The following is an 18218-nucleotide window of genomic DNA, read 5'->3' as shown; positions in this document are numbered from 1 at the left end:
ACAGATACACTAGAAAAAAAGAGGAAAAAGCTCAAATTCATCAGCCAAGTTCCTACCTTCAGAACCTAGAAAAAGAGGAGGAAAAAAAAAGTGAGCAGAAAGAAGAAAATAAAGACCAGAAATCAGTGAAATTGAAAACAGAAAAACTATAGAAAGTAAATAAAACAGAGCTGAGTTTTTTGAAAGTTATCAGTAATTTACAAACCTCTAGTAAGACTAACAAAGAAAAAACAAGTCACAAATTACCAACATCAGGAATGAAGCAAGGGTTGCCACCACTGACTGCAGACATAAAAAGAATAATTTCATAAAGGATACTATAAACAACTCCACACACATAATTTGACAACTTGGCACAAGATGGACCCACTTTCCCTAAAAAATACAAACTGCCACAACTCATTTGATAGGAAATAGATAAATTGACTAGCTCTACAACCATACAGAAGTCGAATTGTAATTAAAACAATTCCCCCACATAGAATCTCTGGGGCCAGACGATTTACTGGAGAATTCTACCAAATGTTCAAAGATAGATTAACTCCAATTATACACAGTCATGTCCAGAAAACAGAAGAAGGAACACTTCCCAACTCATTTCATAACAAGCTAGTATTACCCTTAAATGAAAACCAGACAAAGACAGTACCAAAAAAAGAAAGTTGTAAGCCTGTATCCCTTGTGAATATGGATGCAAAATTCCTTAGCAAAATATTATCAAATAGAATGAAACAATAAAGAAAATTATAAACCGTGACCAAATGGAGTTTATTCCAAGAATGCAAGCCTCATTCAATATTTGAAAATCAGTAATGGAATCAACTATGTTAATGGACTAAAGAAGAAAAAAAAATCACACGATCATATCAGTTGATACAGAAAAAGCATTTGACACAATTTAACACTCATAATAAGTTCCTCAGAGAAACTGGGATAGAGAACTTCCATAAGGTGATAAATTAACAAAAACACCCACAGCTAACTTTTTACTTAACAGGGAAAGACTAAATGTTTTTTCCCTAAGACTGGGAATAAGGCCAGTGTGTCCACTCAGTACACTTTCATGAATATAGTGCCAGACATTAGCCAGTGCAGTAGACAAGAGAAGGAAATAAAAGAAACAGTCCTTATTTGTAGATGACATGAATAGCTATTTAGAAAATCCCAAGGACTCTAAAAACTCCTAGGAATAAAAAAGTGCATTCAGCAAGGTTTTAGGATACAAGGGGAACATATAAAAATTAGTCATATTTCTATCTACTAGCAATGAACAGGTAGACACCAGGATTAAAAATATATCACTTAACATCACTCAAAAATGAAATACCTAGGTGTAAAGCTAACAAAACATGTATAGGACTTGTATGCTAAAAGAACACCATGCTGATGAAAGAAATCAAAGACCTAAATAGACAGACGTACCATGGACATGGATTGGAAGACCAAATGTTGTAAAGATGTCAGTTCTTTCCACACCAGTATACTAGATTAATCCAATTCTTATTGAAGTCCCAGAAAGATAGTTATAAACAGAGATAAGATTATCTTAAAATGTGTATGGAAAGACAGTGAATCTAGAATAGCTAAGATGATTTTGAAAAAAGAGCAATAAAATAAAAAGAATCCATGCATGTGATTTCGAGGCTCATTATACAGCCATAATAATCAAGACTGTTTGCTGTTGGTAGAGGGTTAAACCACAAATCAGTGAAACAGGACAGTTGAGGTATAGGCTTGCACAAATAAACCTGACTGATTTTTGACAAAGATGCAAATGTAATTCAAGCAGAGAGGATAACCTTTTCAATAAATGGTGCTGGAGCAGGTGGACATCCACAGATTAAAAAAAAGAAGAAAAACAACCTTAAGTCTTACATACTGTACAAAAATTAACTCAAAATGGATCATGGACTTAGATGTAAAATGTAAAACTATAACTTTTAAAAATATATGGGGGGATAAACACAATGGAATATTACTCAGCCATAAAAAGGAACACATTTGAGTCCATTCTAATGAAGTGGATGAACCTAGAACCTATTATACAGAGTGAAGTAAGTCAGAAAGAGAAAGATAAATGTCGTATTCTAACGCATATATACGGAATCTAGAAAAATGGTACCGAAGAATTTATCTGCAGGGCAGCAATGGAGGAAACAGACACAGAGAACAGACTTACGGACATGGGGCGAGGGGAGGAGAGGGTGAGATGTATGGAAAGAGTAACATGGAAACTTGCATTGCCGTATGTAAAATAGATAGCCAACGGGAATTTTCTGTACGACTCAGAAAACTCAAACAGGGGCTCTGTATCAACCTAGAGGGGTGGGATGGGGAGGGAGATGAGAGGGAGTTTCAGAAGGGAGGAGATGTATGTATACCTATGGCTGATCCATGTTGAAGTTTGACAGAAAACAACAAACTTCTGTAAAGCAATTAACCTTCAATTAATAAATAAAATTTTTAAAAATTTATGGAAAAAATACATAGGGGAAAGTCTTTTGGACCTAAGGTTAGCAAAGCCTTCTTAGAATTAGCACTGAAAGCACAGATCCATTAAAGGAAAATTAGGATTTCATCAAAATTAAACATGTTTGTGAAAGAGCCTGTTAGGAGGGTGAAAAGACAAGCCACAGATTGGGAGAAAGTATTCACAAACCATGTATCTAATGAAGATCTAGTATGTAGAACATAAAAAGAACACTCAAAACTCAACACTTAAAAAAGAAAACAATCCGATTATAATACGGACAGAAGACATGAACTGACATTTCACCAAAGTGGATGTACAGAGGGGAAATGAGCACAGAAAGGATGCCTGTCGTGAGCCATTAGAAAAAAGCAAATTAAAACCACAAAGAAATCACTCCACACCCATGAGGATGGCTGAAATAAAAGCACTGGCAACATCACAGGGACAAACCATTATCACTCTTATATGATTGGTGGGAGGGTAAAATGGTGTGATCAGCACATGAAATTTGGCATTTCTTAAAAAACCTAACATGCCACCGTGTGTGTTCAGTAGGTAAGTTGTGTCCGACTCTTTGCAACCCTGTGGACTGTAGCCCGCCTCTGCCCACAGAATTTTCCAGGCGAGAATACTCGAGTGGGTAGTCATTTCCTTCTCCAGGGATCTTCCAGACCCAGATATCCAACCTGCACAGGAGGACTCCTGTGTCTCCCATGTTGGCTGGTGGATTCTTTACCACCTGGGAAGCCCACGGCAACTGCCATACAACCCAGCGATTGCACTCAGGAGCATTTACCCCGGATAAATGAAGGCTTACACGCACACACACACACGCATTTGTTGTACCATAATCAGTTCATAATAGCCCCAAACTAGAAACAACAATTGAGAGAAGAGTGAACTATTCGTGCATACAATAACCTGGAAACATTTCCTGAGAATTATTATGAGTGACACTGTTCCCACTGTTTCCCCATCTAGTTCCCATGAAGTGATGGGACCGGATGCCGTGATCTTCATTTTCTGAATGTTGAGCTTTAAGCCAACTTTTTCACTCTCCACTTTCACTTTCATCAAGAGGCTTTTGAGTTCCTCTTCACTTTCTGCCATAAGGGTGGTGTCATCTGCATATCTGAGGTTATTGATATTTCTCCCAGCAATCTTGATTCCAGCTTGTTTCTTCCAGTCCAGCATTTCTCATGATGTACTCTGCATATAAGTTAAATAAACAGGGTGACAATGTACAGCCCCTCCTTTTCCTATTTGGAACCAGTCTGTTGTTCCATGTCCAGTTCTAACTGTTGCTTCCTGACCTGCATACAAATTTCTCAAGAGGCAGATCAGGTGGTCTGGCATTCCCATCTCTTTCAGAATTTTCCACAGTTTCTTGTGATCCACACAGTCAAAGGCTTTGGCATAGTCAGTAAAGCAGAAATAGATGTTTTTCTGGAACTCTCTTGCTTTTTCGATGATCCAGCAGATGTTGGCAATTTGATCTCTTGTTCCTCTGCCTTCTAAAACCAGCTTGAACATCAGGAAGTTCACGGTTCACATATTGCTGAAGCCTGGCTTGGAGAATTTTGAGCATTACTTTACTAGCGTGTGAGATGAGTACAATTGTGCAGTAGTTTGAGCATTCTTTGGCATTGCCTTTCTTTGGGATTGGAATGAAAACTGACCTTTTCCAGTCCTGTGGCCACTGCTGAGTTTTTCAAACTTGCTGGCATATTGAGTGCAGCACTTTCACAGCATCATCTTTCAGCATTTGGAATAGCTCAACTAGAATTCTATCATCTCCACTAGCTTTGTTCGTAGTGATGCTTTCTAAGGCCCACTTAACTTCACATTCCAGGATGTCTGGCTCTAGGTCAGTGATCACACCATCATGATTATCTGGGTCGTGAAGATCTTTTTTGTACAGTTCTTCTGTGTATTCTTGCCATCTCTTCTTAATATCTTCTGCTTCTGTTAGGTCCATACCATTTCTGTCCTTTATCAAGCCCATCTTTGCATGAAATGTTCCTTTGGTATCTCTGATTTTCTTGAAGAGATCCCTAGTCTTTCCCATTCTGTTGTTCTCCTCTATTTCTTTGCATTGATCGCTAAAGAAGGCTTTCTTACCTCTTCTTGCTATTCTTTGGAACTCTGCATTCAGATGTTTATTTATATCTTTCCTTTTCTCCTTTGCTTTTCGCTTCTCTTCTTTTCACAGCTATTTGTAAGGCCTCCCCAGACAGCCATTTTGCTTTTCTGCATTTTTTTTCCAGGGGTATGGTCTTGATCCCTGTCTCCTATATAATGTCACGAACCTCATTCCATAGTTCATCAGGCACTCTTATCTATCAGATCTAGGCCCTTAAATCTATTTCTCACTTCCACTGTATAATCATAAGGGATTTGATTTAGGTCATACCTGAATGGTCTAGTGGTTTTCCCTACTTCCTTCAATTTAAGTCTGAATTTGGCAATAAGGAGTTCATGATCTGAGCCACAGTCAGCTCCTGGTCTTGTTTTTGCTGACTGTATAGAGCTTCTCCATCTTTGGCTGTAAAGAATATAATCAATCTGATTTCGGTGTTGACCATCTGGTGATGTCCATGTGTAGAGTCTTCTCTTGTGTTGTTGGAAGAGGGTGTTTGCTATGACCAGTGCATTTTCTTGGCAAAACTCTTACTAGTCTTTGCCCTGCTTCATTCCGTATTCCAAGGCCAAATTTGCCTGTTACTCCAGGTATTTCTTGACTTCCTACTTTTGCATTCCAGTCCCCTATAATGAAAAGGACATCTTTTTTGGATGTTAGTTCTAAAAGGTCTTGTAGGTCTTCATAGAACCGTTCAACTTCAGCTTCTTCAGCGTTACTGGTTGGGGCATAGACTTGGATTACTGTGATATTGAATGGCTTGCCTTGGAAACAAACAGAGATCATTCTGTCGTTTTTGAGATTGCATCCAAGTACTGCATTTCGGACTCTTTTGTTGACCATGATGGCTACTCCATATCTTCTGAGGGATTCCTGCCCACAGTAGTAGATATAATGGTCATCTGAGTTAAATTCACCCATTCCAGTCCATTTGAGTTCGCTGATTCCTAGAATGTCAACATTCACTCTTGCCATCTCTTGTTTGACCACTTCCAATTTGCCTTGATTCATGGACCTGACATTCCAGGTTCCTATGCAATATTGATCTTTACAGCATCGGACCTTGCTTCTATCACCAGTCACATCCACAGCTGGGTATTCTTTTTGCTTTGGCTCCATCCCTTCATTCTTTCTGGAGTTATTTCTCCACTTATCTCCAGTAGCATATTGGGCACCTACTGACCTGGGGAGTTTCTCTTTCAGTATCCTATCATTTTGCCTTTTCATACTGTTCATGGGGTTCTCAAGGCAAGAATACTGAAGTGGTTTGCCATTCCCTTCTCCAGTAGACCACATTCTGTCAGATCTCTCCACCATGACCCACCCGTCTTGGGTTACCCCATGGGCATGGCTTAGTTTCATTGAGTTAGACAAGGCTGTGGTCCTAGTGTGATTAGATTGACTAGTTTTCTGTGAGTATGGTTTCAGTGTGTCTGCCCTCTGATGCCCTCTTGCAACACCTACCGTCTTACTTGGGTTTCTCTTACCTTGGGCGTTGGGTATCTCTTCACGGCTGCTCCAGCAAAGCGCAGCCATTGCTCCTTACCTTGGACGAGGGGTATCTCCTCACTACCGCCCTTCCTGACCTTCAGTGTGGGATAGCTCCTCTAGGCCCTCCTGCACCCGCGCAGCCACGGCTCCTTGGACGTGGGGTTGGACTGGGAGGACCAGTCCTGGAAACAGTGTCAGACTTTATTTTTCTGGGCTCCAAAATCACTGCAGATGGTGATTGCAGCCACGAAATTAAAAGACGCTTACTCCTTGGAAGGAAAGTTATGACCAACCTAGATAGCATATTCAAAAGCAGAGACATTACTTTGCCAACAAAGGTTCGTCTAGTCAAGGCTATGGTTTTTCCAGTGGTGTTGTATGGATGTGAGAGTTGGACTGTGAAGAAAGCTGAGCACGAAAGAATTGATGCTTTTGAACTGTGGTGTTGGAGAAGACTCTTGAGAGTCCCTTGGACTGCAAGGAGATCCAACCAATCCATTCTGAAGGAGATCAGCCCTGGGATTTCTTTGGAAGGAATGATGCTAAAGCTGAAACTCCAGTCCTTTGGCCACCTCATGCGAAGAGTTGACTCATTGGAAAAGACTCTGATGCTGGGAGGGATTGGGGGCAAGAGGAGAAGGGGACGACAGAGGATGAGAGGTCTGGATGGCATCACTGACTCGATGGACGTGAGTTTGAGTGAACTCCAGGAGTTGGTGATGGACAGGGAGGCCTGGCGTGCTGCGATTCATGGGGTTGCAAAGAGTCGGACACGACTGAGCGACTGATCTGGTCTGATCTGATGATGAGTGAAAAGCAAGAAAGTAACATACTCTAGGGTTCTGCTGATAGAACGTTCCTGAAAGGACAAAAATTGTAGAAACAGAGGAGGGATTAGAGGTATCTAGTAAAGCTGGGGCAGCCGAGGGAGCAGCTTGAAGGATCCTTATGGTGATAGGAAACATTCTTAACTGTGTCCGCTTCAGATCAATATCTTGCTTGTGACCTTGAGAGAAAGGGCTGCAAGATGTTACCATTGGGAGAAACACTCTAAAGGTTACATCTCTCTGTATCAGTTCTTGGAACTGCATGTGAATCTAACATCACCTCAAAATAAAAAATTTCAATTATTAAAATACTGAAAAACATCAAGTATAGCTACCTACAGCCACATACATGCATGCTGTAGTCGTAATACTGACTGGAGGAAGCCAGACACTAAAGAGTCTATGTGGTAAGACTCCATGTCCAAGAACAGGTGATGTGAGTCCACAGAGAAGTCAGAGGAATGGTTACGTACAGACTGGAAAACCACGTGAGAAGAGAGTTCAGGAATGACGAAAATGTGCTTTGAATTTTAAACTGGGTGGTGGTGATATGGTCCTATGCAAAAATTAAATGTGAAAAGTTTATCAACCAGATGTGATTACATAAATTATGATGTAATAAAAATAATAAAGAATGGATGAATAGGAAATGGACATGGAAGAGTGGAAGAGGACAGAGTGCATATATACCCTACTGTGTATAAAATACATAACTAATGAGAACCTACTATATAGCACAAGGAGAAAAAAGAAGGACCCGTATGTGAAATAAATCACCAGTCCAAGTTCAATGCATCCAACAGGGCGCTCAAACCCCGTGCACTGGGACAACCCAGAGGGAGGGGATGGGGAGGGAGGTGGGAGGGGGTCCAGGATGGGGGCACATGGACACCCGTGGCTGATTCATGTTGGTCGGTCGGTTCAGTCGCTCAGTCGTGTCCGACTCTTTGGGACCCCGTGGACTGCACGTGCCATCTCGATGCATGGCAAAAACCACCACAACACTGTAAAGCAATTAGCCTCCAATTAAAATAAATTAATTAATTTTTAATAAAAAGAAGGACCCAAAGGGAATCCTGTGTAACAGGGAACACGAGTCACCGAAGGAGTGTGAGATGCGGCAAAGAAAGATAGGGGTCAGGCTGGGGAACTTGAACTTCATCCTGTGGGCATTGGGGAGGTATTTGAGACAGAAGAGTTCAGCGATCAGCTCTGCTCCAAGGGACCACGTCCCAGCACCACCCGGCAGCTACCACAAGGAGCTGAGTGCAGAGCCCTTGGGATACCAGAGGCCGCCTGGCATTTCCGGCTCCAGATTTGGGGCCGGATGCTAACCGAGAGGTGATCAGAACCAAGGACAAGCACAGCTGATGGAGCACAGGGCACTCTCATCCTTCGTCGTCAGCATCCCAGGACCCAGAAGAAGACCCAGGACACTGGGGCCTGTTGGGAGCTCAGGGTCCGTGCAGGTGTCAGGGTGGCTGCCTCCCCTGCCGATCCCTGTGCGCGTGAAGTCTCACTGCTCCAGATCCAGGTGCCACGATTGAGTTTACCATTCCCCACCCCCCAAACCAGCCTCCTCAGCTCATTTTCCTTTGTTTTACTAAATGGTTGGGGTTTTTTTTCTTCTTCCATTTTCTTCCAGAAAAATAAGAAGAAGAAAGGCAGAAAGGGGAAGAAGGATAAAGACCTGACTGTGGACAGGTGAGGGGTGCACCCTGGGGGCGGGCAACCCAGAGGAGAGCCCGGGACGTGGCTGGGTCCTCTCGGCCTGGCCTGGGAGAGGCACCGCCCCGCCCGGCTCTGCACCCTCCATACCCTTCAGCCTGGCAGAGCTGGTGGGCGAAGGCCCGGGACCACCCTGCAGTCCTGCACCCAGGCCGGCATCCTCAACTGGGGACGTGCAGACTTGGCCCCGTCACTTCTGAGGCCGTGTGACGTTTTAAGCTTTAAAATTCTTGGGGTTCTGAAGAAGTTTATTAAGAAATAACATCCTGCTATAGCTTCTGAGGGAATTCTGAGACTTGAGGGCAGACACAGTCCTTATTCCCTGCCCGTCCCTGGGTCTGGCCACTGGGGCCCTTTATAAATGCTCCTCGAAGCCAAGGATGAGGACTCGTCACAAAGGGATGGTTCCATCTCCTTCAGCTTCGTTGGCTAAACTTTTATATTAATGGGCAATTGTAAAAGCTCACTTTAAGCTGAAGTGGTCTTCAGTGCTTTAGCATTAGGAATAGTTGGGGCCCAGGTTTTCAAACATTTTCAAGGAGTTTAATTAAAATCCTCTCCAAGGGAACGGCAGGAATCATTTTGAATGCGTACACCTTTCTTCCCCGTGGGTTTGTTAACAGGTGACAGGTGTTGCTCCCTGTTAGGTGTGTCCCTGGTTCCTCTTTGGACTTCGCAGGTGGCGCTCGTGGTAAAGAACCTGCCTGCCAATGCAGGAGACACAGGAGATGCAGGTTTGATCCCTAGGTTGGGAAGATTCCCTGGAGGAGGAAATGGCAGCCCACTCCAGTAGGCTTGCCTGGAGAACCCAGTGGACACATGAGCCTGGTAGGTTACAGTCCATGGGGTTGCAGATGAAGCAACTTAGCATGCACGCATGCTTGTTCCTCTCTGGGTGCAGTGATACAGTCCCAAACTCTACTTGAGAGAGGACCCAGGAGAGAGGAAGCCAGCCTGGGATCATCCATGTGGAAAGTGGGAACCAGAGCACCCCAGAGCTCACGCACGCCCTGGGGCCCCAGCAGGAAGCCTCTGCAGTGTCGCCCAGCCTGGGTGTGGCCTTGGCTCTGGGGAGAGACGGCTTCCTTAGGATGTCCCTGGAAAGAGGAGCTGCTGAGTTTCCATTGTTTGGGGAAAGGTTCAAGGTCAGGAGCGGTGGCTGACCGCTGCGCAGTCAGCATTCTAAGACACAGGCCCCCCAGTTCCTGGGGAGGCACCGCCTACTGGTGACTGATACTGATGCCTCCTGGGGACACAGGGACATCATGGTCCCTGACCTGGAGGAGGGTCCAGCCCCTGCCTACACGCGGAGCCCCCTCTGTCTTTAGTGACTCTCTCGTGTCCTTCCATCAGTCTTTCTGAGAAGATCCTGCTAAGTGTCTTATTGGATAACCACCCAGAGCTCACCTTGAATCTGCCAGTACAAGCCGACTACTAAGTTAACATTATCCACTCATGTTTAAAGAACCGCACGACTGAGTACAGCTCTGCCTTAACCACACAGGGCACACGAGTGCAGCTCGTGGACCATGTCTGTTAGACGATGAATGTGCTCTTGGCATATGTTTCTTTACAGTTGAACTGTCATAAATGGGCCACAAGCAATTCTCTAGTGAAATGAAGACCATTTTATGGTCTTTAAAATTATTTTGTTCACTTTTATGCCCAAAAGTACAGAAATACCTAGTCATCTCATTCCTGGAAGACTTTTTATTTTATTTTTGAAAGCTTAATGACTTTAAGACTTAATGAATGTTACTCATTAAGTAGGATTCAGTTAGTGGGCTAGTTCTCCACCAAGACACTGTAAGACAACTTCTGTTTCTCTCACTGACTTAGCATAAACCTTAAATCAGCACTTTTACCACAGTTGATAAAATACATAGTTTTAGACTTTTTTTATTCCATAGCAAGAGTTGATTTCACTGGAAAGATCCAAATATAGGTTTGTGTTCCAGGCTTCTTAAGATATTAGGTTTTAATTATTTTAGTGAATCTTCTTCAATTTTATGTTAATATTTTAGACATATGTTTGTATTAAACAAATATTCGAGTTCAAACACTGCAACTTGTACTTCCTTGATATAGGTGAGATACATCATCCCAAATTCCATGTACAATGAAAACTTGCTTACTTCTTAGTGGAGAGCACACTATTTTAAATATATTTGATAGAATAAAATTTCAGTCAGCCAAAGGCTGGAGTCATTGAATTAACATCTATCCCAGTAGTATTTGGCTTGAATCTCAGGGATGTACTTGAGTATTTTTTTAAAATTTTAAACATTTAATTTTATATTGGAGTACCAATGTTGTAGTAGTTTCGGATGAAGAATGAAGGGCCTTAGCCACACATATACAGTATGTCCATTCTCCCCAAACTGCTCTCCCATCCAGGCTGGCACATAGCATTGAGTTCCTTGTGCTCTGCAGTAGGTCCTTGCTGGTTATCCATTTTGAATTGAGTCTTTTTTTAATCACACTAACTTGAATCATAGAACAAAGAACATTTTAGATATATCTACTGTTCTTCATTCTAATGAAAGACTAGGCTGAACCAAATAATAAGGCTCCTAGAAATGAAATGGGAAAAGATGAGACATCTCAGAGGACTATCAGTTCAGTTCAGTCGCTCAGTCGTGTCCAACTCTTTGCGACCCCATGAATCACAGCATGCCAGGCCTCCCTGTCCATCACCAACTCCCAGAGTTCACTCAAACTCATGTCCATCGAGTCGGTGATGCCATCCAGCCATCTCATCCTCTGTCGTCCCCTTCTCCTCCTGCCCCCAATCCCTCCCAGCATCAGAGTCTTTTCCAATGAGTCAACTCTTCACGTGAGGTAGCCAAAGTATTGGGAGTTTCAGCTTTAGCATCATTCCTTCCAAAGAAATCCCAGGGCTGATCTCCTTCAGAATGGACTGGTTGGATCTCCTTGCAGTCCAAGGGACTCCCAAGAGTCTTCTCCAACACCACAGTTCAAAAGCATCAATTCTTCGGTGCTCAGCTTTCTTCACAGTCCAACTCTCACATCCATACATGACCACAGGAAAAACCATAGCCTTGACTAGACGGACCTTTGTTGGCAAAGTAATGTCTCTGCTTTTGAATATGCTGTCTGGACAGTATTTGAATGTGATTTATCAGAATTCCAGCAACCCAAGCCCCACTTAATTTCATTGGGAGTTTCATTCATTAAGTGGAATACTATCTTCATTTTTTTCCCCAATTAGTATAAATTGCCCATGTGCTGGCTACCTGCCCACACACCGCCACCCCCCACCCCGCTTAGAGAAGTGATGTTGTCATCTGTAAACAGCAGAGAAGAGCTTAACATGTTCCTAAAGTATTACTACACTCACAGCTTTTGACATTTTGTCTTTCACATTAAAATGATTTCTGTTATAAGCCTTTGTTCCTTATAGATATTTCTTTTAAACTATTATGCTATGGAGTTAAAAGGAAACATCAATTTCATGAAGGATTAATGATCTACTACAGCTTGCAGATGCTAACTGAATATATAATTATGGGCCCATTACATTACTATTATTGGGTAATTTCTGACTCATATTTGTATCATTATGAAGGCTGAAGAAAGGGCAGACTTCAAGAGTTATAGCTGGTCTCAGATGCCCAAAGATATAATTCTTATTAATAGGAAATATCAGATATACCCATGGATGAGTGAAAGTATTGTTTTTAAAAAGCCTAATTCATCCCCAAATTGTGAAAAGGGTTCAAACATCAATTTATTTGTGTACATATGAACGTACTTTGAATTAGACCTGGTTAAAGTTTGCTACATTTGTGAGGATTAACATAAACACTGCAGATTTGATGTGTTTGCTCACGGAATTGATGGTCTTCTTTTTCCCCAGGACCATTGAGTCTCTGTATAAGGAACTCGTGGAAGAAGGCTTACTGATCCAGGCACTGAAAGTCAGCCTCTCAGATTACATTGGTAAAGTACACCAACAAAGACGTGTGTGTGTGTCACATACGTATGTCACCCCTTGGGGTTTAAGGACCCAACGGAGGGAAGTACGTTTCATCTGCGTTTTATCCCAAGTCTGGCCCCTGGTGGCTTATAGAAAATGTTTGTTGGATTGAACTGGTTTGAGCTCTTCCTGTGCTGGGATCTAGTAGGGTTGACTGTCTCCCTTAATGTAGGAGAAGCAGATTTCCAAACCTACTAGCCGGGCTCCCTAGGGCATTCTTTCTGGCTGAAGCTGAATTGAGGAAATGAAGAATTGTTCATGCTCTCATGATTATCAAAATGCCCTATAGGCAGCACCTGGTATTTCCAATACAGAGTCCTTTTAGGAGGAATTCCTTCCAGAATTCTATCTAGGGGCCACCATGGGAGTAATAGGGAGGAACGTGCTCAGCCACTCAGTCGTGTCTGACTCTTTGCAACCCCATGGACTGTAACCCACCAGCCTCCTCTGCCCGTGGAGTTTTCCAGGCAAGAATACTGGAGTGGGTTGCCATTTCCTACTCCAGGGGATCTTCCCAACCCGGGGATTGAACCCACATCTCTTGCATCTCCTGAATTGGCAGGCAAGTTCTTTACCACTGAGCCACCTGGGAAGCCGCAGTTGGGAGGAATGAGGAGGGGACATTTACTATCACCGTCTTCAGCTGATGTCTCTCTCTTAATGTTTAAAAAAACAGGCCCAAGGACCTGAAAACGTATTTAAAGCTTAAAATCCTTCCCACCTCCTTCCACCCTAATATAAACCTCATGTTCACTTTTGTGAGTCTACAGTCAGCAAGAACATCCTCCCACAGAAACACACAGATAATCACACTCAAAAAATTTTATATCATACAGTTACTCAATATCTAGTTAATAATCAGTTTTTCCCGATAGTCCTATTAGTCCTTTGTAACTGTCTTTCTCAATCCAGAATACCGACCATGATCATGGAGGTGATGGTCGTATATCATTTTAGCCCTTTTCATTCCTTTGCATGTGTGCATGATAAGTTGCTCTCCGTCATGTCTGACTCTTTGCAGCCCTATGGACTGCAGCCCGCCAGGTTCCTCTGTTCATGGGATTTTCCAGGCAAGAATACTGAAGAGGGTTGCCCTTTCCTTCTCCAGGGGATCTTCCTGACTTGGGTCGAACCCACGTCTCCCACATTGGCAAGCACTCTTCAGAGCCACCAGGAAGCCCGTCATTCCTTTTGTCTGCAGCAGTTTACAGGCTTTTTCAGTCCTTCCCAACATTGACAGTTTTAAAGTGTCTGAGCTGTTTTACAGACTGTCTTTCAGCTGGTTTGGTTTGATGGTTTCCTCCTGACTTGATTCATGTTGAATGCTTTTTACAGGAAAAAAAAATTGGCAATATTGTGTCCTCCTCAGCCTTTCATGCTGAAGGCATATGATGAAGCTTTGTCCCATCACTGGTGATGTGAAGTTTCATCCCTGATGAAGCTTCCCCAGATCCCTCCATTGTAAAGCATCATTTTCCCCTTTATTATCAGTGATAATCTACGGGGGATCCTGGGGGCTCTGGAGATTCTGCTCCCAACCATATTAAAGGTTTTAGCATCCGCTGACGATCTTTGCCTGCATTGATGGTTGCTCTGGTGGTCGTAAAGTGGGTATGTTCTAGTTCTGTCTCCTCTTCTTTATTTATTAGGTACCATTTTTCTGGAAAAATTTCCCTCCCACCTTCCTTTTAAAATTGTTGTGGTATCAGTGTGGACACATGGACTCTTTTCTTTTTCTAATTGCGTTGTAACCCATATCCATGTGATTCATTCCAGTGTTTACAATGACCCAGTTTCAGCCTGCCAGAGCAAAAAGGCTAACATTTCCCTTGGATCAAAAATGATACTTTAATCCCTTTGAAATAGAGACACATTTCCTTCTTGGGCACTTGGAAGAACCTTCATTTTTCCTAATGTTATAAGATTTTACCAGGCTGTGTATTGAAATATGTATTGGGTTTCTATTTATTTCTTGTTTCTTCTTCAAATACTATAGGGTTTTTTCCTGGATTGTGTTGATTATGTTCTGTTAATTCTGTTTATATGAAAAAATACCTCTGTTAGCAGAAGTCTATCTCCTTACTTACAGTTGAGGTCTCAGTTCTGTCTGCTTTCTCCCTTCACATCATGTCTTTTATTGCTTCACTGAATCCCTGGTATTAGTACAGAGCCTGGCAGATGGTAGAGTCTTAAAGAATTGTTGTTATTCAGCTGCTAAGTCGTGTCTGACTCTTTGCGACCCCATGGACTGCAGCACTCCTGGCCTCCCTGGCCTCCACTATTTCCCAGAGTTTGCTCAAACTCATGTTGACTGAGTCAGTAATACCATCCAGCCATCTCATCCTCTGCTGCCCCCTTCTCCTCCTGCCCTCAGTCTTTCCCAGCATCAGGGTCTTTTCCAAAGAGTCAGCTCTTCACATCAGGTGGCCAAAGTATTAGAGTTTCGGCTCCAGCATAAATCGTTCCAGTGAATATTCAGGATTGATTTCCTTTAGTATTGACTGGTTTGATCTCCTTGCAGACTAAGGGCCTCTCAGAAGTCTTCTCCAGATCCACAATCCAAAAGCATCAGTTCTTCAGTGCTTAAAGAATTAATGGACATATTTCTCACCTTCTTACTGGTTTCCTATCCATCTTGGACTTTCTTAGTGATCTCTTTTGTCAGTTTCCGGGTAGCATCTTAAAGTTGCCTGAGGTCAAAGCAAATAGAAATCGGCCTCTGAAGCGTGACCTCAAATGAACATGACCCAGTCCAGCAAAACAGTCAAGCTGCCTCCAGGCTTGGCTCCCTCTTGCCTTTTCTATGTTTTTCTCATTTCTCCCCGTTAAGGTTCTTATCTTGGAAAGGTAGCAGTGGATCCTCCCAGATCCCCACATAAAATCTAGACAAAGCAACTAGATGGCAGAAGCCCATGGACATCATTTGCACCAAAACAAAATGAATGAAGTTTCCCCTCAAAGCCCAAAGTACAAGCCACTGGGGACAACAAACGAGAAGAACCCCAGAGTAGCCAGCAAGCACTCCCTGGAGAGCAGAGCGCGACCACGGTAGTAACTGCAGGTGGAACCGGGAGGAGTTTGCCCACTGCATCAGCAAAGGCCTGACAACGGACAGCCTCAGAAAGTCTGAGCAGCTGCGACAGTCCAGCCGCCAGATGCTCTTGAAGTTGACCCTTCGAAGACAGGGCCTTATACTGCAAGGAAGCTCTTGGGAGTAGAACTGAACTGGAACCACTGAACAGGAACAGTAGAGATGAAGAAGAGGAAAGATCCAGAATAAACTGGGGGAGGGCAGCAGAGCTAGGACATCACAAGAAGCAAGCCACCATACTAATAACAGATATGAAAACTACAGAAGGCAAGGGCTCTCTGGGATTTAAAAAGCTACCCTGACCCCAACTATCTCCTCAGCATACAGGAATATTAGCTCATATATTTAAGCAATGAAAAGTTCAAGGTCAAAGCCCATGCAAAGCTTCTACTAAAAAAAAGGAAGAATAAGGAGCAGAGTAACATCACAGAGATACTCATAGAACAGACATACCTGGAATCTACTCTTGCAAACCAAGCAAATAAACATTAAGGAAATTACAGAAGGGATTTATAGAAGATATGTAAGAATACACAAAATGGAATTAGAAAAATGCAGAAATGAGTCGGAAAAAATGGAGTATTTTAAGGGGAAAAATCGTTTTAGGAGAAAACTAAATTACAGTGAATACAAGAATGAATAAAGTCAACAAACCAAGCTTTAAGAGAAATGAAATGTGAAAGACAGAAATTTTTAAAATAAAACTAGAAATGAAAAGTGAGATTAAAAGCTTTACAAAGAAAGCAACAAATACTAAAGGTAGGCAAAGAAAATCCACATCCCTGAAGAGGAAAACCAAAGCAAAGGAAGAGAGCACACACTGAGAAGTTTTATTCATGAAAAATTTCCCTAAACAGAAGTGCAAACCGCATAATGGGTGATTATACTTTGTGTGTGGAACCATCACCTCCAATGGGCCAACACCAAGACGTATTCTAATAAAAGTGCCAGACGTAGGGAAGGAGAAAAACCTCTGGGCATTACCCCTCTCCTTTTCTGGCTCAAACCTGGGCAAGCAGGGCAAGTGGTCTGTGCCTCACCAGTTCCCCATCCAGGCTGGAGTTGTTTGGGGGGGTTAACATGTAACCCACTCCAGTGTTCTTGCCTGGAGAATCCCAGGGACGGGGGAGCCTGGTGGGCTGCTGTCTATGGGATCGCACAGAGTCAGACACGACTGAAGCGACTTAGCAGCAGCAGCAGCAGCAGCATGTGTAATTCCACTCTCTTCTCAACACCACGCAAATCCCAGAACCCACTAGAGTCATAGCAGCTAGGACTGAAAGAGACTCAGAAGAGAGGACATTCAACTTCGTCATGTCTGGCCCGCCAAGGCTCAGCTCCCAACCCTCCCCCCTGCCGCCGCCTGGTTCTTTGCTGTGCCCCTCCACATCTGCCCAGCTCTGAGCGCTGGCCCTGTGCCCGAAAGCCAGCTCCCACCGTAAGCTCAGGTATGCCAGAGAGAGCGTGTTTCCTTACCCTTTATATCACTGTCATTTAGCATCACAGCTGCTAGGCTGCCAAGGTTATTCAAATTCAGTCCTTCTTACAGTGACAGACTTTATTTTCTTGGGCTCCAAAATCACCGCAGATGGTGACTGCAGCCATGAGATTAAAAGATGCTTGCTCCTTGGAAGAAAAGTCATGACCAACCTAGACAGTATATTAAAAAGCAGAGACATTATTTTGCCAACAAAGGTCCATCTAGTCGAGGCTGTGGTTTTTCCAGTAGTCATGTATGGATGTGAGAGTTGAACCGTGAAGAAAGCTGAGCACCGAAGATTTGATGCTTTTCAACTGTGGTGTTGGAGAGGACTCTTGAGAGTCCCTTGAACTGTGAGGAGATCCAGCCAGTCCATCCTAAAGGAGATCACTCCTGAATATTCATTGGAAGGACTGATGCTGAAGCTGAAACTCCAATACTTTGGCCACCTGATATGAAAAGCTGACTCCTTGGAAAAGACCCTGATGCTGGGAAAGATTGAGGGCAGGAGAAGGGGATGACAGAGGATGAGATGGTTGGATGGCATCACCGACTCAATGGACATGAGTTTGAGTAAACTCCGGGAGTTGGTGATGGACAGGGAGGCGTGGTGTGCTGCAATCCATGGGGTCGCAAAGAGGACACGACTGAGCGACTGAACTGAACTGAACTGAACTGAACTATGAGCCCCATCCCTACTCCAGCTATCAAGGCCCCCAATTCCCAGGGGGCATCCAAAGGTTGGGGAGATATTCTGGTGCCCTCCAAGACCCCACGGCTCCCACAGGGGCCACTCCTGCCTGCCCAGGACCCTCTGTCATCCAGGGCTCTCTCCCCTCTCCTCGTCCTCTAGGACACAGGGCTGATGCCCACTGACAGACACACTGACCAGCTCCTCGCTAAGGCTGGGGACGTCTCCCCCTCCCACCCTCTGAAGCTGCTGCTCTCTGGGATGCTGGTCCTTTCTGTGCCTCAGTCTCCATGATTA

At 43.5% G+C, this 18218-nt stretch overlaps 1 protein-coding gene across 2 annotated transcripts in view; it reads left to right on the top strand.

Moving 5' to 3' along the window:
• Positions 1 to 18218, top strand: part of IQCA1 (IQ motif containing with AAA domain 1) — a 188419-nt gene that overhangs the window by 123315 nt on the left and 46886 nt on the right. For both annotated transcript variants that reach the window (XM_070786938.1, XM_070786937.1), the window contains exons 12-13: positions 8577 to 8635; positions 12540 to 12622. In XM_070786938.1, coding sequence (XP_070643039.1) covers positions 8577 to 8635; positions 12540 to 12622 — 142 coding nt within the window. The remainder of the gene's footprint in view (positions 1 to 8576; positions 8636 to 12539; positions 12623 to 18218) is intronic.

This window comes from Bos indicus, chromosome 3, assembly GCF_029378745.1.
Source record: "Bos indicus isolate NIAB-ARS_2022 breed Sahiwal x Tharparkar chromosome 3, NIAB-ARS_B.indTharparkar_mat_pri_1.0, whole genome shotgun sequence".
Lineage (NCBI taxonomy): Eukaryota > Metazoa > Chordata > Mammalia > Artiodactyla > Bovidae > Bos > Bos indicus.
This window is presented reverse-complemented; position numbering and strand designations above follow the sequence as displayed.